Source organism: Acipenser ruthenus, chromosome 15 (genome assembly GCF_902713425.1).
Source record: "Acipenser ruthenus chromosome 15, fAciRut3.2 maternal haplotype, whole genome shotgun sequence".
Taxonomy (NCBI): domain Eukaryota; kingdom Metazoa; phylum Chordata; class Actinopteri; order Acipenseriformes; family Acipenseridae; genus Acipenser; species Acipenser ruthenus.
In genome coordinates, this window is record NC_081203.1 from 24425898 (window position 1) to 24449607 (window position 23710).

At 36.7% G+C, this 23710-nt stretch overlaps 3 protein-coding genes across 3 annotated transcripts; 2 read left to right on the top strand and 1 right to left on the bottom strand.

Annotated features, from left to right (window-relative positions):
- Positions 1 to 285: 285 nt before the first annotated feature.
- LOC131697587 (cleavage and polyadenylation specificity factor subunit 2-like) lies at positions 286 to 12457 on the bottom strand. The gene is made up of 15 exons (XM_058987543.1): positions 12299 to 12457; positions 11213 to 11396; positions 10814 to 10973; positions 10610 to 10715; positions 9887 to 10016; positions 9536 to 9651; positions 8809 to 8996; positions 7588 to 7878; positions 6857 to 6957; positions 6324 to 6524; positions 5031 to 5183; positions 3133 to 3358; positions 2103 to 2417; positions 1274 to 1408; positions 286 to 1194 (listed from the first exon to the last, which is right to left on the bottom strand). The coding sequence occupies exons 2-15, from the start codon at positions 11359 to 11361 to the stop codon at positions 1102 to 1104; spliced, it is 2364 nt and encodes a 787-aa protein (XP_058843526.1). The 5' UTR covers positions 11362 to 11396; positions 12299 to 12457; the 3' UTR covers positions 286 to 1101.
- Positions 12458 to 12615: 158 nt separating this feature from the next.
- On the top strand, positions 12616 to 14667 carry LOC117422685 (NADH dehydrogenase [ubiquinone] 1 beta subcomplex subunit 1-like). Its single transcript, XM_034037945.2, has 3 exons — positions 12616 to 12740; positions 13142 to 13286; positions 14431 to 14667. Exons 2-3 carry the CDS (start codon positions 13147 to 13149, stop codon positions 14465 to 14467), a joined length of 177 nt encoding a protein of 58 aa, XP_033893836.1. The 5' UTR covers positions 12616 to 12740; positions 13142 to 13146; the 3' UTR covers positions 14468 to 14667.
- Positions 14668 to 16456: 1789 nt separating this feature from the next.
- Positions 16457 to 23085, top strand: LOC117425321 (ataxin-3-like). Its single transcript, XM_058987544.1, has 11 exons — positions 16457 to 16536; positions 17824 to 17988; positions 18265 to 18309; positions 18599 to 18684; positions 18831 to 18897; positions 19075 to 19162; positions 19996 to 20131; positions 20759 to 20922; positions 21117 to 21243; positions 21432 to 21544; positions 22104 to 23085. Exons 1-11 carry the CDS (start codon positions 16513 to 16515, stop codon positions 22205 to 22207), a joined length of 1119 nt encoding a protein of 372 aa, XP_058843527.1. The 5' UTR covers positions 16457 to 16512; the 3' UTR covers positions 22208 to 23085.
- Positions 23086 to 23710: the final 625 nt, after the last annotated feature.

Here is a 23710-nt window from a genome sequence, read left to right on the forward strand (position 1 = left end):
TGTTCAGGATTTAAATATATTTTCATATGTATTCACTATGCCAACTCCTACTATAACATGTACAGAAATAAAGGACTGCTGATCACTTTTTCTAGTTCCTCAATTATGTTTTCTTGAACAGTCAAATATCTTTTTAATGCCATGAGATTCTAATTAACTAAAATTAAGAATCATCATGAAAATCAATTTTGCATTGCATTACTACATTTAGAGTTCTCTAGAGATTATTTCCAGTTGTTATATGCAAAAGTAAACATCCCAAAATTAATCAAAGGGCACCGGACAGTAGAATATGGGTTTTAATTGTATGTTAACTTCCAAATCCAACATGTGGAACTTGGCTTTGAACTGTATTACCATTCGTTGAAACTCCAAATGAAAAAGGCTGAAACAAATCTGTATGTCAATGAAGTGACAACAAATATGTACAGTAAATTGATTACAACAGGGAACAGTGTGTTACTGGCGTTCTGCCATGTAAAAGGAGAAATATCACCACCTTGTGGTCTGATGAATCTGTGCATACAGGAATCTCAACCTAATGGTTAGAACTGAGGATTGATAGCCACCAGAGTTCGGGTTCAAATCCCAATTCAGTCGGACAGTGACAAAGAGGATGTCACTGAATATCCCTTTGAGTCAGTAACATCCCAGCTGAAATTATGTAGAAGCAATAAGAGAAAAACAAGTAAACATCTTGGACAAAAAACTCCAAAAATGGAATTTAAAAAAATTACATTAAATGAACAACCTGATACTCAATCTTGACAGCCACTGTAAAACAGTTTTTTTCTTCTTCTCAGACACATATACAAATATGATATTTCAGCCCAAAAATATTATTTGATCCCAACTTTTCTCTGGCGATGACATTGTTACCAACATTTTCGTACCCAGCCCGTATCTTGACTACATAAAAAAACTAAACCTTGAAATACTCTTCTTTAAGTATACTGTTTATACGGATGTAAGAAGTGCATAGTGTTTAAAGAAATACAAAATACAGCCTTTAACAGAAGAATTTAACTTCAGGCTGTTCAACTGGGTACTTCAGAAAGTCTCTATTTTGGTGTCCATTTTCTGCAGTGTACATCTGTTTTCTTAAACTACTGCATACTGTTCATACAGAAGTCCCCGTATTTTGTAGTAATCTTCACATAGACAGCCTTCTAATCCAATTCGTCCAGCCTCAGTCTGTAAAAAACAAAACATAATTACAAAAATATTGAAACAAGTGTTGCAATTAAAATGCAGAGCTTCTTTAAATTCTTACCCTGCGGACAGCAACCATGTTGTTGCAAACCAAGACTCCTCCAACAAACTCTGCCTGGATCCCTTCTCGTAACAAAACCTGTTTGAAATCTGACAGTCTGGGTTCATTAATGAAGACTGCCTGATGGCCTGGAATCTGAAAATCAAAACAAAATCAACACCACAACATCTGGGTCTATTCCAATGAACAAAACAGTAGGAGACCTAAACATTTTAATACTGTAATGTATTGCCCCAATAACATCTTCACTAAAAACAAAAAATATAAACATAGTGAATAGGGTCTGAGACTAAAAACAAAAAATATAAATATAGTGAATAGGGTCTGAGACACAGCAGGTTTACGAGCTGCGGTTGTGTTGAAATAGCCTTCAGGAGAACTTCAGAGTTCAAAGCACACTTCTATGATAAAAATGTACCTCGTTTTTAAGAAACAAAGCCACAACGTCTTCTGTGGGCATGGACTCCATATTTGCAAGGATGTAAACATAAAATACAGTGCACAGTGGGATACGACGGTATTAAGCCTCACTGTCCATTGCGCTGCTTGGAACTGTAACCAAACTATTTGAATAGTGTTTGCACACTTAAGCCCGACTAAACATGAAATGGTACTTCAATGTGGCCACTTTGAGCTGGATTAATTAACAGTGTTTGAGTACGGTTCGAGATTAACCACAGTTGGATAAGCAGTTCTCTAAATACAAGCAAGTGTGACATGTAAATGTACCTTATGACAAACAGACACCTTCCGATGTCCAGAGATTCTAATTCTTTCAATAACTTGTTCAAAGGAATGCTGTTAACAGGTTGTTGGACTGGACGCTAACCTCGTTTGCGGGAAGGGGCTCCAAGGTTGGAATGATGTCACTCTCCTCGGAAATGTCCTTGTCATCATCTCCGAACAGGCTCTTGATGGCTTTCTGGTGAGCGATGGCGCTGGAGTTGGTGGTGAGGGTGGAGGAGGGAATGTCCATGGGCAGCTCTCCCTCCTCTGCATCATCTCTGATCTCTCCTTCTTCGATAATAACTCCTGTGTCCACTTTGACGACTCTCATGTCCAACATGCCATCAATCCAGGCCAGCTCTGCGTCCTTGGCTTTACAGAATTGAAGAGAGCTCACTAAGGAGTCCTTTAACCTCACCTGAAAAAAGAAACAAAACATGAGAATTAGTCAAAAACCTGTCTCAATACACGACTTGATATGCTGTTTCCAGCAGTCACAAGGCAATTTGTATATTAGAAATTCAGGAGGCTATTCAATTGATCCAAAACTGCAGTGGATCTAAATGCCACCACTGCTTGTACATACAAAACATCACTGCTGTCTACACGGAACATAAATAATATGGCATTTTAGTGTTTTTTTTTCCTTTTTAATTGGTCAACATAATTTATATTCCAGTGCAAAAAACAGTACAATTAATGGTATCCAAAATGTGCATGTCTAATATTTCTAAGATTTAACCAAAACAGCAGAAATATCTGTCAAACTACATCTCTGCAGAAACAGTTAGGACTGCCACAACTATTTTGATAGTTGAGTAGTTGGTGCCAATAGTGGACTAGTAACCAACTATATGTTAATTACTGTACATGATTCTCTTCCCCTTGTCCCATTGTTGTTGAGAATGCCCCATAATACAATGAGCATGGATCACTTGATAAGGAAAAGCTGGATTCTTAATATATCCACCCACTTCATAGTCAGATATTGACTTAATATTGTGCTAACATCAAATGAGGCAGACCAGTCAACCCTTCCAAATTAACTACTTGTCATCTAGTCCACAAGTTGTTGCAACCCTAGAAACTTTTCTTTTCATAATTAAATCAAAGAGTAAAAAACACAGTCTTACCTGGTAGATATGGGTTTCACTCGTTGCGTCCACAGTTTCCTGCAGTTTGGGTGTGTAAATCTTAATGTCCTTCCCACTGAAAGCTTTGCAAGACTCAGCAAGGTCATGACTGGCTTCCGGAGGTCCGTGCACAATGACCAACTGTCGAGGCTTCATCTGGTTTATGATCTTTTTAATTGAGTCTCCGTCCGAGCGTCCTTCATAGTCTATGTACGTTATTCTAGCTCTGTGAATGAAACAAAACAAAACAATACTGGATGGGTTACATGAAATGAAAGACTAATTATCTTTTGCACCTTTGTTAAAATTCAAGATAAAAAAAAACGTTAATCAAATATCAAATTCCACTATGGACTACGGTTAGAAAAGATGGAGCTGTCAAGTCATATAAAAGGCTTCTGCAGGCTTACTTTAATAGAACTGAGTTTACGACTCTTCGAAGAATACATTTTCCCTTGAATGAGTTCCCTGCAGAGTACAGGATGGAAATGTTTTGTTACCACATTAGGAGTCTATCAGTGAAACAGTCTCTGAAGAGGCAAGAGAGAGATAAAAGCCTTGAAAACAGAACTGCCGATGAATACAGAAATTCATCTGCATTTCAGACATATTTAATACAACCTTCTGTCCTTTATAATAGTAATTATTTATGAACTTGGGCATCAATTCCCATGATGCCTACTGAGAAGAGCCATAAGCTTTTCATTAATAACTTCACCAAATCGTGTCCAATGTTTCTGATTAGGAAGCTGTGTGTAATGGTTTCTGTCAGTCAAAACAAAACAAACAAGGACTGATTAGATTTTTCTGACTTGCAAAAATGAGGTCAGGCCCGGTTAACAAATTCTTAAGAAGTTCTATGAGGTTTGCAATTTAATAATATCTAATTGTGCTCATGTATCATATAATTTCTCAATATCATATGCTAAATAATGCTAATGATTTCCTATCTACCATGGGGATCATTAGCAACATGTTCTACAATTGCAGTGACACCCCAAATGTTATCCAGTTAATATCGGCACCTCTTTATCGGGACGATGTAAAAATATCCCAAATAAGCGACTGTCCCAATTAAACACGAAGCATTTGAGAGGACCTTATTTGCAACATGTGCAAGACATGAGTATTTTTCCTTTTTTATTTCTAAATGAAAAGAAACAGAATTAAACCACATCACATTATGAATAAATATTAAATACATATCAAGTCCATTGTTTTTTTTATTCCGTAACAAAATGAACCACTTTATTTCTAAATGAAATGAAAAACAATTAAATCACATCTTATCACAAGGCAAGACACCTGTGATGTTGACAAGCCAAGTTTGTTTGCCACAGCAGCCTGAGAAAGCAAAGGAGACTCGGCTCCATCCATTGTTCAACCTGGTTTACGCAAGCCACAGCATAATCACTGCACTGCCCTACATGAACCTGTCTTGCTCTGAAAAGCGATCTCCATTCATCATTTGAAAATACTTTATCTCAATTAAACGAAGTGGCGTCCCAATTAAACAACATATATAGCATTGGGAAGAACCGTTTCCCAGAGTTCTGTCCCATTTAAGAAGAAATCCTGATTATCAGTATCCTGATTAAGCGGCGCCAACTATACTACCAATGAAGAATGACTAAGTGTGATATTTGTTACTCATTTTACTCCCCAACCCCCAAATATATTTTTGCAATGGTAACTCCCAAGACTGATATCACATTAAATTAAATTGCATGGCTGAATCCTTTTTTGAGATGGTATTTCAATATCATTTTCAGAGACGTCCTGTCTCTTTGTAAAGAGTTCAAAACTCTTTTCCTTTATTACGAGTATTATGTGGCAAGATTTAGGCCTACATTCACATTCTCCCGCTACTAGCGACACACATACTGGTTAATACTCACTTGATTTCAATGGACTCTGTTGTTGAGATGCACTTTGTGGGCACATCAGAGAGGTCTTGGTCCATAGGCTCCTCTCCATTTGTCAATCCAGATTCCAGCTTATTTTTTTCTTCTTCTGTGGCCTGAAGCTCAGGAACCAGGAATTCTTCAGGCCTGAAAGAAAACAAACAACTTTTAATTTTATATAGATGATAAGACTAATTTGAACAATGTGTTATTTTCCCTACATACCTCTTTTTAACCCTATTATCAACACTGTGCGATATATGTTTCATTATATTATTAGCATAGAGCACACAGTCCCTGCATTAAAAATACAAACTTCTGCAAGAAGTTACATTTGTTGATACAATAACCTGAAGGTTCTTTATTAGGCGCTAATCAATCGTTTGTAAATTCTAGGCATTTATATAGTGCTGCACATCAATAGCATGGGAATATATTACAAATAGACAGTCTTGACAGTGGTCACAGTAAATCCAAGGCCATCTGTTAAACAGGCACACTTCATCAGTACATCTACACCTCTGGAGGCAGGATTGGAATCCATGATTGATCTCAAGGGAAATTAGCATGACTGTCTAATTTTAGAAAGCAATAAAAGGTACACAGCAATCTGCAATGGCTATGAAGAAAGCTTAATTTAGATTTTTTTTCAAACATAGAATTATAATTTATGTAGAAGTGTGATTCAAAACCTAACCCTAACCCTTTCTCTACCAGGCTGTGTGGGCCAGTGGCTAAAGAAAAGGGCTTGTAACCAGAAGGTCCCCGGTTCAAATCCCACACTCAGCCACTGACTCATTGTGTGACCCTGAGCAAGTCACTTAACCTCCTTGTGCTCCGTCTTTCGGTGAGACGTAGTTGTAAGTGACTCTGCAGCTGATGCACAGTTCACACACTCTAGTCTCTGTAAGTCGCCTTGGATAAAAGCGTCTGCTAAATAAACAAATAATAATACCATCTGACAGCAGCTGTAGTTGTGTTAAGGCAACTGAAGTGCCATTACTACAAACAGAATTGACCCCTGGACACAACACAAACTGTTACCACTAACACTGGATATCTAGGCTTAGAAAGACAGTGGGGTTTTATTGATGATGACAAAGCTCTGATAAATTTTGGGTTTTATATTAATTTAAATGTTATTGCATTACAACAGTTGAGAAAAAAGTTAATCGATACCAATCATTAATTAACTATTGTGAAGAGGCCAAGTATCACAAATACATAAATCTCTCTCTAGGAAAGATGTTTAATTTTAGGCTGATAAGCTCATAACTAACAACAAACCTAATAATTTCTCCATATTCATCCCATTTGATTCTTTCTTCGTGGGTGGGAAACATGGGGTAGGACTTTTTAGCCTGTTTGAAAAAGCCTCCCTTGCGGCCGCCTTCGCCCTTCATCATCAGGTCATGCTTAGCCTTCCCAGGAAGGGGCTGTTCCACATCCTCCTCCATGTCACTCTCATCACTGGAGTCAACATCCACTCTGCAAGCAACACAGTCAACACAGAACTAACTGCCTGCAAATACACTTTATGTTTGTAAGTCTGGTTGCCTCTCATCAACTCCACCTTGCCCCCATAGACAAAGGTGTAATATAAACCATACATTTTGTAGTATACTGCGAAACCTTTCACACATTTAAGAATAATCTTTGCTGTTTATATACACGTTGCATGTTATACAGGAGGTGCTTATTATACTAGGATAATAGTGTTCTATACAGTATAATATGGTGCTTTAACCAAATACAAGAAGTGCACTTTATATAAGGGACATAACTCAGTCATGAGCATTATAAAAATAATAGCTACTTACTCTTTTGCTTGTTCTAGCTTTTTGGCAGCTTCTTTTTTCATTTTTTCCTTTTCCATGTATTCTTCAAACTCCCTTCCTTCCAACTTAATCCGTTTCCTTAACTACAATGAAAAAAGAAAGACGAAAAGGCAAAATTAATTTATCAGACACACTGAACAGGTCCCAAACAGCAACCCTTGTTTATTTCTAAGGGACTTGCCTTCATATTTTTTTAAAACACAATTGCTGTTATTTTTGGAAACCTGCTGGTCTGTAAAAATGTCAGTAACATACAACCCCTGTTGCAGGTGTAAATTCAGTATGATGACAAAGATGATGACCATGACTTAGTTCAGCACGTACAGAATAGTATAGAAATGTCAATTAAGTGTTTAACAATTTGATAAGCAGTTCTCCAGATAGACTGTATGAACAAACGTAAGTGTGACATACAGAAGTACGGACAGACAGACAGACACCATCATATATCCCCAGAATCTTATATTTTCAATGCTAAATAATGTTAATACTAAGTTTTATGACAATTGCATAAGTGGTTCTCAGTATATATGGAAAAATGTGAAATGTGACATGTGACTAACAGAGATGTACGACTGCCTCCATTGCCTTCACAGGGGATTTCATCTTCGGGGAGGGGGGGATTAATGTATTATCTCCTTTTAGGGTTTCGCAATATTCTATCCCATGTGAAGGAACTCTTCAGTACCACTGACTGAGCTCCTGGTCCTTACCTCCAGGTCAATGATCCTTTCCCCTGGGTTGTCTATCAGATACCTGCCGAGGGTGCCGGGGGAGGTCCTGTAGGTGAGGATGATTGAGTTCTTCTGATCCTGGCACCACTGGATGAACAGTTCCCTGGAGAAGCCAGACTCCAGGTCAGGCTGGCTGGCAAGTACCACCTTGGGGCTGGGTACTCGGGCCAGGTCAGAGAGGCTGTGGCAAAGGGAGAGGTGGCGGAACTGGAAGGGGTTGTTTCGCTTGTCCTCAAAACACCTCATCAGCTTGTCACTCATCCACTCCACCTAGGGATGAAAGGGTTAATTCTTGTAAACATGCTAAACAAGCCAGCTTTTGAGATGTTTAGGTTTCCCCCCCTAAAATCTTTTATTAAAAAATAAAATGAAAAATAATAAAAAAAAAAAAAAAAAAGATATGACAGTTGCTGAACTGCTTTATTGAGTAATGCTTTACTTTAAAGCTGTATCACAGAGCCTAATTAACACTAGAGTAACTAATGCTAGTTAGGTAAGGTAGTCCAAGTTTAGTGCTAACCAAGGTCTGTACAGATTTAAAATACTTTTTATTAATTTTGATAGTTATCTTTAGGTACTCTTTGTAATATATTGATAACATTATAAGAAAACACCCCTTTAAAATTTATGTTTTCTTCCTGAGCTAAAACAAAGCTGGGCAATGCAATTTCTAACTTACTGCTGCAGGTACTGCATGGTCATCACCTTATAACCAAGTATGCCTAAATCGCGTCTATTTGAAGTGGGGGAAAAAGATTTCAAGTGGATGGCAAGACCTGTGTCTCTACCAATATCTTTCGGAAATGCAAACAAATCAGAATGGACGCACTGATTAAAGAACTACTTCACGGATGAATGTAAAAGACTGACATCAAAGAATTCCAGTATAAACTTAACCAATTGTGTGAAACTACAGATTAAATGGCAACAAGTAGAAATGTGTAAATATATACTTCTGGTACATTAAACATGCAAACTGCAGTGGAACTATATATATACCCAGGTTACAAAAAGTGTAATTTTAGAGTAGACGGTCTATTGTAGAAGCAAACTGGGAGCTCTGTAGTAATACTAAAAAGAACCCTGTAAAACTCTAGTCTCTAATAATTGTACTATTTTCTTTTCCATATTACTTCATGTCTTAAAGTTATAGATGAAGCAGTGAAGTTTGAGAGCATTCTCAAACAGAAAAATACAAACCTGCGATTTTGAAAACTCCACTACATTGTAGCTGACATTATTGAGCAATGCAAGTGAGTAGACTCCCAGTCCTGCATCCTTGGTTCTCCAGATCTGATCCAAGAGCTGAGCTAACTCAAGGACTCTCCCTGCAGTGTCTGCAGCAATCAGCACATTTCCATCCCCCCGCAACGTCTCCATCACATTCGCTAGAAAATTCAACACAAAATGAAAATTACCCTTCGAAAACCATATATCGCATAATCCCGTTAGTCCGTCCCCTTCTCTTTTAGTGAACTGCAATATGGATAATTGGCAGGGGATATTACATATAGTTTGATGTTTGCAATCATTTTGACTGGTTCTTGACTCACATTTAGTGTTTTTTTTGTTTTGTATTGCTTTATTAGTTTGTGTGAAGGTGCTTCGACTACGAGTTCAGGAGCTGCTCTTCAGTTTTAGTTGCCCGACATTGACATATATAATGTAGGACAGATCAGCCAGTGTCTTTCTGCCAGCACCATCAAGTGCACTTCTGTAACATTGCTTGCAAATACAAAAGGAAACATAATCCAACGTGGCATATCTAGATGACGCTGGCTCTTGCCTCTACAAAGACAATTTTGTTGATCTAGTCTATGTACATGCATCTATGTCAGGAAACTAGAAAGGATGAACAGCTCTCGAACTCATGTCAAAGCAACACAACACACTTATGATACCATATAGCTGATAAACAAAAACATACTTAGTAATTGTTCGTCACGCTGTTTCCTTCTGGGTTGGACATATGTGGCATTGAAGGAATCTGTGATGAGCAGAGATGGCCTGTTAACCATTTCCAGAGAACATCCATTCAAATGGCTGAGGAAAAACACATTTTCACACTCAGTATTTGCACTATCTTTCTTTTTTTCCCCAATTCTACATGGACTTGCCAAAATTGTAAGTGTCATGAACCCCTATTTAAGCTGTACTGCACTACTAAGGCTAAATAGTTTAATATCCTCCGCTCTTGTGAAGATCTCCAGTAAGCAGTGGGAGAGTTGTGTTCAGCTACTCATCAAGAATCATTAAAAAGAATAATCACTGTACTTACATTTCCCTCTTATGGTTAAAGTCAACAGCATACACAATTTCCTCCTCCCCATCCTTCACAATCTTCCATATGGTTCCTCCTATCATGTGACCGGCTGGCAGTGGAGTTATTGACAAGCCATGTCCTTTGCCTGAGGACAAAAATGAAAAACCGTAAAAGGCAAAAGACTTTAGCTTAAATCATTCTGTGCCAAATCAAAACCTCAGGGTGCAATTTTTGAAGTCACCATCTCAGATTCTGACATGAACTGATGTTAAATAAGTTCACAGAGAAAACAAAGTACACTGTATTGCAGACCTCAAACACCAGTAATTTCAAATAGGTCACATTGCAATGGTCAAAAATGCAACCACAAACAATTTGAGATCGATTATGTCATCTATTTTTGTAGCTCAGTTAGAATAAAAGTTAGTAATGAATCAATATTAAAACATTTACAAGGTTTTGGACAAAGAGATGTGACCTCTTTGAAATTACTGGTGATCGAGATTTGCAATACTTTTGTGTAATTCTGAACAGGTGATGTTTCAAACCACAATGATGTCATATGGTTTAAAAATCAATTTTCTAAGACTAAGCTACATCACAGGAAGTAATTTCATACCAGGGTCACTGCAACTTCTACTTATATAGCGTTATTTATAGTAGTCTCATTTCAGATGTACCATGGACACCATCAAAAATAAATCTTGACAATCAGACACTTGAGTCTTCAAGCTGTACCTTTCAAGTTGACAATCTGGGAGTACTTTAACTGCTGTATCTTGTCAAAGGCTGAGTCCACATCATCCAGGGTAAACAAGTTGAAGTCTTCAGTGTTGTGACGCGACTAACAGAGAACATAAATAAATAAATAAGTACATCAAATATGATAAAAATGCACAGGACATAGGTTCCATGAGAAACACAATGGGACTTTGGCTTTACCTGATAAAGGTCATACATAAACATCTGCCCCATTTTGTAAACTGGGATAGTGGCATAAATACTACAATTTAGCCCCAGCTTCCCCACTGCATAAGGAAGAGCTCCGAGGTGCAGAGGATCAGGATGGGAGAGAAGCACTGCATCCACCTGGTGAACATGCCTGAAAGAAAGCAAATCCAAATTACTGTAAGTGCCATACTTTACATCACACATAACTTCTGTCATCAGAATATGGCCACATCTTGACAACAGCTCAGCTGATGTTACTATCGCCTGGCAAACCTGTCGGTGGCAACATAACCTATTTATGAAAACCAAACCTATTGTTTTCAGTGTTTAGCCAATCTGCTCCATACTGCAATCATGGTCATTAATACATCTGTTCTATGGTGAACAAACCTTTTAATTGCATCTATGATATCCATAGAGAAACTTTCATCCCATCCACAGTCCAGTAAGAAGCGAAACTCGTCCACCTGAAGCAGGTAGCAGAGAGCCGATTCCTCCTGCACCCCTGAAATCGCAGTCAACTTGATAATAGAGGTCATCTTGCGATTGGCTGTTGGCCAGCGACACAATTATGCTAAAAGAAGACAGTGGGAAAACCACAATGCGTTTACTGTACTGTAATTCATATTGTTTGTTTAATCTTAAGGTAAATTAATTACACAAACGTAATATTTATTAAAGCTTAGAATAACATTCTGAAATATATGGTATCTATCTGCCACTGCGTAGGCTATTGCGCATACAATAACGACAAACTCAGTACAATTCGTGTGTCTTCTATACTTTGTTACACTTTCCTCCCTCTTCCAGCCACTAATGTAATCATAAATAAATAAATAAATAAATAAATAAATAAAATCTGTATGTTGTGAGAGGAAGAGAGCACCATATCAAGTCTTAAGTGTTTTTTTTTGTGTCTCTCCCTCACCTTTAGTCCTTTTAAATATGATTATCAATAATCTCCTTAAACACAATGAAGAATCCCTGTACAGTGTTATTCTGCTATTGTCATACGTTGTTTCACCGTTGACCATTGAAGCTGTATACAAAGCTGTAAGGAAATAATGTTTAGCAAAAACTCTAGTTGTAATTCTACGTGTAGATTAAAACTAGTGGACCTCGCGTGCTAGTACCAATAGACCAAATTAACCCACAATTAATTGCCTTTTCAAAATGTAGAATACATAAATATTTAAAAATAACTACTTAAAGTAAACTAAGCATTTTTGTTTTGTTTTACCAGAAAAACAACTACAACAAACTTTTACACTGGTTTTAAGGTGCAGCTCAGTTGTAACCAGATGGCGTTTAAAACGAGTACAATAATTATGAACTTAAACAAAACACTGCTGTGGTCGGGCCTCAAAGAAAAATTAGGACACTTGAAATAAATATATTTGCGCTGTGTAACAGGCCGAACACTTCCACTCAAAACAAAAGGAACAGTTGTATGAGCCTGAAAATATATAAACGTACCAGAAACAGAAATCAAAGTTAATAATCCTACGCTTTTTTTTTGTTAAGACATATTGTGTTTTATAGATAAAATAAAGGTTTACAAAAATGTGTATTTCTATACTGCAACAAACAGCATTTTCCTCTCCCTCACAGCGGCCATTACAAACTGAAGCCGGGGGGGAAAGGTCGTCAGACTGTACCATTTCAGGACTTCGTCGATAATTACTTTATAAAGCAAAACAAAGATAGAGACTAATATCATTAAAAAAACATAATGAAATTATATATGTATATATATATATATATATAACCATAAAAAATGTTAAGTCTGTATAAAAATAATAATTAGTCCTTTAACAATTCGTGTGATAATTATGCCCCCCGTTTTGTTCGAAATAATAGTTCGTCCCAATGCCCTCCTGACTGTCCTCTTTCGGGAGTGTGATAGAGAGACGTGAAGGTAAGAGTTACTATACTATATATAGTTATAGTTAATGTACAACCTATTATAAATATATTTGATGATGCTTAGTGTGGCAGTTATGCACGTTACCTTGTATTAAGTCACTTATACGTACCGATCAGTCAGTGTGTATTCTATTTCCACTCACCTCCTGTGTCCGTTTAAAAATGGAGAATTATTAAATAAATGTCTTATGTTTCCATACAGTTTATGACAAAGGTTCATAATGTTGCTAAGAATATTTCATCAGCTGTGTTCGTTCGATCTTGTTCATGTTTGTTCATATTGTTCCCGGTATGATTTGCTATACAGGCCAGACCTGCTGATGCTATGGTAACCTATCCTGTGTCATCATCATGGATGATTACATGTACCTTTTCACTTTTTTACTTCCCCAGACAAGATGGTGAACCTCGTCAGTGTTTTTCGGGAGCACTGGGTCAACGTTCTTGTCCCACTTGGCTTTGTTATTGGAATATATTTGGAAAGGAGGAGTGATGAGAAACTCACATCTTTCAGAAACAAGAGCTTATTGTACTCCAGGTTAGTATTTCAGATATGGGATTATGATGCAATATATAAAATGTCTCTTGTAAATGCATATTGTTACATCATCTGTACTAAATGTGATTTTGTGAAACAGCTGTTTATAAAGCTACTCGTGTACAGTAAGTATACAGAGTATGCAAATACAGAAATGTCATAAGCAAAAATCTTAAGATTACTAACGTGTTCAACTTTCAAATGTACGACTACCACTACTGAAATGCCTATATTAAAAGGCAAATGGAATCAAACATACTACACAAACTGAAAATCTCTTTTAAAATACATTGGATGTAGATAACCATTTTACAGGTGCAACAAATACTTTTAAAACTTTTGCTTTCATTCACAAACAATAGTGTGCCCCTCCATTGCAATCCAATACCAGTCCTAAAAGACTACTTGCAAGACTCCTCAAGTCACACCTGTTCAGACAGCATCTGTAAGCCTCAACTCTCGACTATACTGGACTATATGGCACCCAGTTGTATGAGCTCTTGCATCAGCTTGTACTTGCACTGAACTGCTCCATACTTTGCCGCATTCAACTACTGCTCCTATCTATGACTGTATCTTGTATTTGATTTTACTCTTATAGGTAACCGTACTCGTGTTTTGTATTTGCTCTTATTGGGAAATCATTCTCATCCATTTATCTTACTTACTACATGTTCTTACTGGACTTTACTCATATAAGCAGATATTTACTGTAAGTTATAACTGCTCTTAGTCTATCTTGCCCTTACTTATACCTTACTGTATTCTTTATTTTGCTCTTACTTAAATTTGATCTTATTGTACTTTCATAACTGCTCTTATCTGTATTATGATAGACTGTAATGTGATTTTTTTTTTTAATGTGATAACTTATAAAATGATATTTTATAATGTGATACTTTGTACTGTGATATTTTGTAACAATTGTAAGTTATCCTGTATAACGTTGTCTGCTAATTATTATTATTATTAATAATAATAATAATAATAATAATAATAATAATAATAATAATAATATGTTTTTGTTAAGTAAAATAGGATTTCTGTATTGATCCAACTCTATCAAAGGTTAGGTTCCTATTTATTAACTAAGATTATAGCACTGTGATATGTTGTAATTTCTTTTTTCTTATTACCTTATTAGGGATCTGAAACCTGGAGAGGAAGTGACCTGGAAGTAAATCTTTCCAACAGCAAATTAAACCCCAGACTATTTACAAGATGATACAAGATGATAGGTTGTTGTTTTATGTTTTGACTTTGTATGACAAAGTTTTACTGAATATGTACTGAATATGACAAAGCTGTATTGAGTATGACCTGCTTTTCAATAACTAGAAACAATAAACCACACAAAATAAAATAGAAGTTTCTGTGTAAATCTGAGTCTTATTTTTCCAGTTATTTCAATCTACCTTCATATGGTGATTGAAATAATTTGCAGCTGCAAACAGTAACAGAAGAAAAGCTCAAGGCAACAAATACCTTATGTAATATAAACAAAATAGAAAGACAAAATATCTGATTTCTGATGAAACAGTGCACAGAAATTAGGTATTCACCAAGGAATCATATTTCAGTGTAACAGTGAACATAATTGTGGGACATTGCACCACAGTAAGGAGCCATTCAGTCGTATAAATTACTGTAAATGTTCATAACTCTAAAATGGAAGAGGCATTTCAAACCATGTCCCCTTTTACCAAGATATACTCTGGCAATGAGGGTTAAATTCTGCAGCAAGGTGATCTAAAAATGTGATTGCATTCAGACACATCATTGATATTGTGAATATTTTTATTTATGATGAAGTACTAATATAAAGATAAGCCATTATGTGTATAGCAGAATAATAATGGATTATGGGCATAACGATGACATTTTGAGAGATGGTAATACTGAATTACAGATTATTCCTCCCAAACCGAGATCTCTTAACCTTATAACCAGATGCATCAACCTCAGATTTGCCATTTTATTTTGCTGCAGAACCTTGGTATATATCAAAGTCATTGAGGAATCCTGGAACTCCTGTCAGCCCCCATGCTTTGAAACCGTACTTTTCCAGGCATATAAACCCTGGAGCCACTTTTGCCTTTGAATAGCACCACGATTTCATCAGATGAATTACATTCTTCAGATGTGACCTGTAGAAAATTGTGTCTTAATTGCTCCAACCGTGGCCTCAGTTTCTACACCTTTTAAAAACAAAATTCTTCAGATACCTCGTTGTTATCAGTGAAGTGTAACAAAACGCAAAACTATTCTGGACATCACATCTGCTACAGGCCTCTAGTGTGTTTCATGCTCCCAGTGGGCCCTCACACTTTGCACAATCCCCAGCAGTGGTGCAAATAAACTGACGTGGTCTGAACACTATAAATATTATTTTGCATCATAATTTCAGAAAGCATGTCATCCGTGACATTGCTTTAAGTAGCGATATGGTGTGAAGGTATCGGCATATTCTGGTGGTGCCTCAATCAAACCAGAAAATAGTGTTTCTGGAGGATCAGATTTTTTTCTCCTCGAGATACTCAATCCCTTGGGTGCAAGACCTGTGTGGCTCATCACCATCATCAATGTCTTGATCTTGAAGGAGAGTAGTAATTTCATCAACATCATCATCTGAAGAGTCTTCAAAGACACTTGTGTTGCCATCTCCTATTTGGTTCAGAACATCTTGAACTGTGATTTTATTTTTCTGTGACATCTGAAACAAATATACACAACAAATAACTAGCCCAAACTATTGACTTTTTTCTAAATGTAAAAACTACATTATGCATTACATAAACACTTGTATAGTAATTGTACTTAATTCTCACTTTATCATATTTGATGCAGCTAATGTAGATAAAAACAACTCTAATTAAAAAAGAAAACGACTTTCTGGTTAATTTATGTTAAATAAACTTCCTTGGCGAGGCATGAAATGTATGAAAACGCAGTTCCATTCCTGCCATGGAGAGGCAGCAGAGATGTTGTTAATGGTATACAACCTGATATTTGGATTCCATGAAACTGATGTAGCATATTTGCTACGCAGGACATTATAGGGTTAAAATGATATCCATGTTATACTGTATCATTAAAATCAAAAAACAAAAAACGATCACACCCAGACATAAACCTTAACCACACCCCTACCCATTGCTGATTGGCTAGATGCAGCTGACCTGAGGGGTCAAAGTTTAAAGTGTGTTGTTTTACATAAGGATCAAACATGGAGTCTGTTTTTCATGAAAAAGTAAGCGAGCTCTTCATTTAAAGACATTGTTTTTAACTTTAGCGGTTGGAAACGTATGTTTAAAATGTACGCACTTTACCACAAACCCATGCAATTATTCAAAAGTCTGACATTATTTGCAGCTAAACAAATACACTATAGGAACGCTATTGTTTATGATGTACTTCTGGTTAAGACAAAACTATGGCAATGGCATGACACACTTCATTAGGGTAATGTGTGAAATTGCATAACATTTCATTTATTTTGTAAGTAAAATAATCATTTCAAGAATGTAAAAAAAAAAAAAGAAATCCAAAATAAATGTTTACAGTCCAAATCAAATTGTAACGATAACAGCGAATTTATTTTAATGTTACGAATCACATAATAAATTGGGATTTTTTAAATTTTTTTTGGTTAGAAATGAAAATGCAGAGAGTAAATTATATTTCAATGTATTTTTCGGTCTACCATATTGCCATAAAACGAATGTAAATAGAATGCACATCCAGGACGTTCTATTTTTCTAAGTGCTCCTTATGGAACTGTGCAGTTGTTAATAATTACGGCTAATTGGTGTCGGTCGTCTTTTGTATCGGTGTATGGCATAGTGTCGCCTAAGATTTAAAAATAGATTTGCAATTGTAAGAAAACTATAGTACCTTGTTTGTCCATTTTGAAATGTCATCAGCAATACTACCTGTGTTTTTAAGTTGTTACCTGTGAAAGTAGTTGGACATTGGTCAGTTTGTGAAGCACAACGAGGTTTCAGTTGGGGGTGGGCTAGTGCAAACAGAACACAATAGAAGTTTCCTAGGTTGTTCATTCATAGTAATTTGCCATGTTTGTATATAGTCGTGGTGCATAGCTTGCATCACTGTTCCTTCTAAATGAAAGTATTTTTTTTATTTTATTTATTCAAACAAGCCATATCATATCTCACTGCTTTTGGTTCCCAGAGTGAGAAGTAGAGATCTAACAACATTGGGCCTGGTAAAACAAGAAGGAATCACTCACTTAAATGTGCCAAAATCCCCATTTCACAATCCTTCAATATGTTTACACACGTATGGGTCAGTTTTGTTGTGGCATTATTATATCCCTGTTATGTTGATTAAACATCGCATCACTACGACAGCTGTTGGCACCCGAGTGGCCTAATATAACAACAGTCTTAACAGATCACATTGCTTGATTGAAATAAGATGTAACAAGTAAACCCCACTTCATTTGATTATCAGTGGCATTGGACAATTGCCAAAGGCATTCGGTCATGTCCTTAGTTGTCTCTGTGGTGTCTTACAGCAAGAGGGGTCTCTGTGTGCCCAGCACTGCCTCAACAACCTGCTGCAGGGGGAGTACTTCAGCCCTGTGGAGCTGTCCTCCATAGCACACCAGCTGGATGAGGAGGAGCGCATGAGGATGGCAGAGGGAGGACTGACCAGCCAAGAGTATAGGACCTTCTTAGAGGTACAGGAGCAGTATTCCTAAGAATGGAACAAGCAGATTAGAGCCATTGCATGTTTTACTGTGAGCCTATGCATATGAACAAGTTTTAATATGTTACAAACAGTTCTTACAGTATACTGCACACAATGCATCTATTTCAATGTAAAATGCTGTAAAGCTGGTCTTTATGGTCACTTGATCTAAGTCACCTGCACAGCCAGTATAGATATAGTAGTTGATACATCTGTATTCCTTTTGTATTTTGTTTGACAGTTATATGTGTTTGTTATTTAACAGCAGCCTTCTGGAAACATGGATGACAGCGGGTTCTTTTCTATTCAAGTAAGATTTCAAACTAATGATCACAATAAAAGAAAATACAAATCTTAAACAGAATTGAAACCTGTATATATGCATTTACAACAGGGGGAAATCACAAGGCCCATGTCATTTTATGTTTGATCTGTGATATTTTTTCGACTTTCTTCTGAATATACAGTTTACATTAGTGAGTGATTTATTCTGAATACTGGGTATAGGTAGTCACAATAGATTATCAATCATGCAAACATAGTGATGGTCTGTCGGTTTTGTCTCTTTCTTTAATCTAATGCCAACTTTCTGTATACAGGTTATAAGTAATGCTTTGGGAGTCTGGGGTCTGGAGCTGATTCTCTTCAACAGCCCTGAGTATCAGAGACTAATGATTGAAGCAGTGTAAGACCACATTTTTATCTTTAAAATAAATAATAATAATAATAATAATAATAATATACAGTACAAATCTTACAATGCTTCCTGTGAACAGAAAAAAAGAACATTTGTATTTGGAAACCTAATAACGTACATTTATTTTCATCCAGAAACGAAAAAGCATTTATATGCAACTACAAGGAACACTGGTTTACAGTTCGAAAACTTGGACAACAGGTAATCATTGGTGTGGTAAAACCTATGGTTTTGAAAAACTTTTCATTAAAATGTATACTATTTTTAATTCCTTAAAATATCTTATTGAAGTTGATAAGTTATTATGGTTAAACTGTATTGTTTTAAGATTGTTGGATCAAATTATTTATATTAATTCTACACTTCTTAACTTTTCAGTGGTTTAACTTGAATTCTTTGCTGACGGGTCCAGAACTCATCTCAGACACATACCTTGCACTTTTCTTAGCACAGTTACAACAAGAAGGTAAACTTAAAGATGTTGCTCTATCTGATTGATAATTACTTGTGTGGACCATACCATACCCTGCCCTATCCTGTCCTGTCCTATAGAGAAATTTACAGCTACTGTGGATACAAGTTTCATATTGTATTGGTAACAAAACACAGCTCTGCACTAGCGAGTGCTGACACTTACTAATATAATGAAACTTTGACTGATTTAGCCTCCGTTATATATACCTGTGGCAGACTACTAGAACTGAAGAGCAGCTCCTGTATTCAGGTAAAGCACCTTAACACAGACTTACAACAATGTAAAAAACAGAACAAAAAAACAACACCTAAGCACATTATCACATAGCTACCCAGTAACACATGTTCTTCTTGTCTTTTAGTCACATCTTAATGTGTTTTGTGATGGTATATGTCACAAAATAATGAAGAAATGATATGGGCATGCATGTTTGTATTTAAAGGCTTTTGTGAAGATCCTACACGTATTTTCATTTGCTTTTTGTTTTTGAAAAAAGTGTTCTAAATGCATTTGATTATTGTTGATTATTACCTCCTGTTTGTATTTGTTTTGGTGAAGAGAAATGTCAGAATCTAATGAAAAACAGAATATTATGCACATTTTGTGAATTATGCTATTAACCATGCATATGTATGATTTACCATGCTTACTTGTGCAGCTCTGTGATTTCACTGTGCTTTCTCTTACTTAATACACTGTTATATTTTTACGTGGGATAAACGTTTTAATGAATTGTCTTCTCAAAATAATTTATTACCATGACAGTCAGTGTACGCTTTAAGATACATTGTTTTTCTAAGCTTTCTTTTTGTTCCATTTTCCAGGTTACTCGATATTTGTCATCAGAGGAGATCTCCCCGATTGTGAAGCAGACCAGATCCTGGGCATTGTAAGGGTGGAGCAGACACAGAGACCAAAGCTGATTGGAGAGGAGGCAGCTCAGTCCAGCAGTGGACAGAGGTAAGGGACGCATTTGGATGGAAACAATGTGCAGTTTTCAATTCTCTCTTATCAGAGGACTGACGTTCACCATTGTTAACAAACCCCTTACAAAATATAAAATACTGATATGTCAATGGTAAATCATCATCAAAAGAGTACATTAATTCCTATAGTTAATAATAGGTTATGATATCATAAGAAGCTCTCGGTTTTTTTAATATCTTGAACATTATAGGAGTGATAACAACAGATTTTAAATAAATTGTATTGCTTTTTATTGGCACTGGTATTAGCACTGGTCCCACTCATTATGTTTAAATCTTTCTAATATATAGTAGACCCTAATGTAACTAACTATATTATCAGAAATGTAGCATAGGGTGCTGGGTAAGATTTTCACCCACTCAGTCAGTAAACCTAATCTGACCTCCCATGGTGTGGATATCATCCTGTATCCTATAGCACCCTATACAATTTTCTGTATGTGTTGTATACTTCAACATGTCAGTTTGTAAATAAAGAATTCAAAGGAGATTTTTGTATTCTGTTCATCACAAATATAGATTGATTAAATACAGTCTTTACATCCCTTCGGCAGTATGAAAGTCTTGGTTTGACAGCTGCCCTTTTGTCTGTGTCTGGCAGTGTCCCCATGGAGAGTGCCGTGGAAATCAGCACAGGTTTCCAGACGGGCCCAGTAGATGAGGATGAGGAGAACCTGAGGAAGGCGCTGGCGCTCAGCCGACAGGACATTGAGGTGGAAGATGAAGAGGCTGACCTGCGCAGAGCCATTCAGCTCAGTATGCTAGGTAAACACACACACACATTATATATATATATTATGAAACCTGTTTCTGTTGTATGGTGGCATGTCTTCTGCACAAAAGTTTTTGCTAGTGACCTTAACCCTTTCCCACGGTTGTCCCTGAACAACAGCGTTTGTCATTACATCCAACAGTATCACTCATTGCAAAGTGAATGCACCTGTTCTGTATTGTTTTAGGCGCTGCAGGAGGTAGTAGTCTTCCTGATCCAAGAGACGGCAGCATTGCACATTCATCAAGGTCCATCCAGAACGAAACTTTAACTGCAGAGGAACTGCGAAAAAGAAGGCAGGCCTACTTTGATAAGTAAGTAGACATCCTTTCAGTGTGCTTTGCTTGCGTTGATAGAGTTTCTTCGAAGCCATATACTAGTTTGAATCTAACATGTAAAGCAATTCCTCATGGCAACTTTTATATTCAGTTCAACAGCTGTGCAGTTAATAACTAGTGGTGCACAGCTCATCCGTTACCCCCTTTTGTTTGTTTTATTCCAGGCAGTCACAACAGCAAGCACAGCCTACCTCCCAACCACAGCCACTGCCTGAGCCCCAGCCCCAGCCTCAGCCCCAGCTCCAGCCCCAGATGCAGCAAGAAAGTAAAAGCACTGGTGGGTTGAAAAATGATGCAGATAATAGAATTTAGAAATGCTGTTGTGGTTCAAGGTCCAATATTTATAGAACTGAGATTTGAAGATGTCCTCCAATAAGTATGTGTAGAACAGGAAAAAATAGAAGTTTTACCCCATGGAATGTAAAGCCAGGTTGCCCAGCCAGGTTTCAACTACAGAAAAGAGCTACAGGCAAGCATTTATTATTATTATTTATTTCTTAGCAGACGCCCTTATCCAGGGCGACTTACAATTGTTACAAGATATCACATTATTTTTTACATACAATTACCCATTTATACAGTTGGGTTTTTACTGGAGCAATCTAGGTAAAGTACCTTGCTCAAGGGTACAACAGCTGTGTCCCCCACCGGGGATTGAACCCACGACCCTCTGGTCAAGAGTCCAGAGCCCTAACCACTACTCCACACTGCTCCACATGCATGACATGATTGTGCTTTTTTGAAGGATATATTGTCAGCTATCCTTTTCAATTAAATATTTCCAGAAATTACATTTTTCAAGCCAGTGATTGCTTCCTCTTAATGTTGTTCCACAGACAAGGTCCCGAGTGAACAAGAAACAATAACAGCTGCCTTAAACACATCCCTCTGCACAGCAGATGCCAAGAGCAGTCAGTTGAATACGGAGGACCCGATATGAGCCTGGGATATTATCTGCAACGCCTGTCTTTCCATCGCCAAATCATAGCAGCTGCTCTCCCGGCGAGCAATTCAGGGAGAGGGGTATGCAGCTGCAAGCCTGGACTGGATTTGTAGTTTGTTACACGATAATAGGGACACACTTTTATAGCAGTGGCTTGTTGTTCCACGTTCCAGGACGGCCTTCTACTCTAGCACCTTTTTTTTTTTCATTCTGTGGAGAAACGTACATATCTTTCTGCGAGTGTATAGAAACTAAACAGGGGGGTTAGGAGGATTTGGGATTACAGATCAGCCCATCATAGAAATTTTAGGACCACATAACTATAAATTAACACTAAATGTTAATAAGAGTAAAAGGAAATTTTTAGAGCCTTGTGCTCCCATATGATTTGGAAAACAACAGGTTTTGCAAAAAAAAAAGAGTGTTTATTCCTTTTAAAATATGCTCATTTGTTTTATGACTTTCAGCTATATGTTAACCCCATTCTTTGAGTTCATTAACACTGCACAACAAAGCCTTTTCCTTTCTGTTTATTTATGTTATTGTTCTAGATGATCCCTAAAACCATTCTTCCCAATTTAGTTTTTGACCCAGAAGGACCCAGATGATACTGCTTTTTCTTCTATTCCTTCTATTTTCATTATCACTTAACATTCATATTGGGACCACCACATTATGTGTGCACTTCGTGGTTAAGGATTTTATTCTTGCATCTGCTCTGATTCTGCAGATATCTTAATAATGTATTGTAGATATTTAAGTTATTTACATTTTTTAATACTGTGATCTGCTTTACCACATGTTTGAATTTTTTCTGCAGCTAAAGCCCTTATTTTCTGTCCAATGAATAAAGCACACTTTATTTCCAAAGCGTATAGTTTTCGTTTGGCCATGATGAAAGTTTTGGTTGGATTGTAAATTATGTGAAAATGAATTGCTCAAGTCTGATGCATTATTGAGCGATTTCAGGATTAGATTCTAGCTGTTCCGCAACTTCTGAAATTGCTTTGGCATAAGAGGGAAATGCTGGGGAAACGTGGCTTTTGTGGGATTTGCTTTATGTGGAGAGATTAGGGCTGTCTATTAAATCAAACTCTGCTCCTTATACACTGCTATAAATAAGATGGAATCATCTCAAAGGGCCTATCTAGGTAAAAATAAAAGGGGAAAAATAAAACCATCTTTTCTTTCCCTTGCTCACCAGAAAGGTGGATTGTACTGTTCATTTTGAGACTCACTTTTGACATATTTATGCATGCATGACATGTTTTAAAAGTATTGTCAATATAAATGTGTCATTGTCAGTATAACAGCTTTCAATTGTGTGTAATTACCAATTTGCCATATTTGATCAATGATGCATGTTTTATTGACCAATCATAAGTGAGAACTGCTCAGAGGATTGAAAAGAAACTTGATGCGCAGGTTGCACAATTGTATATTTAAAAAAAATATATATATTTTCTCCACCAATGAAACATACCATTTTGACAGGGTGTG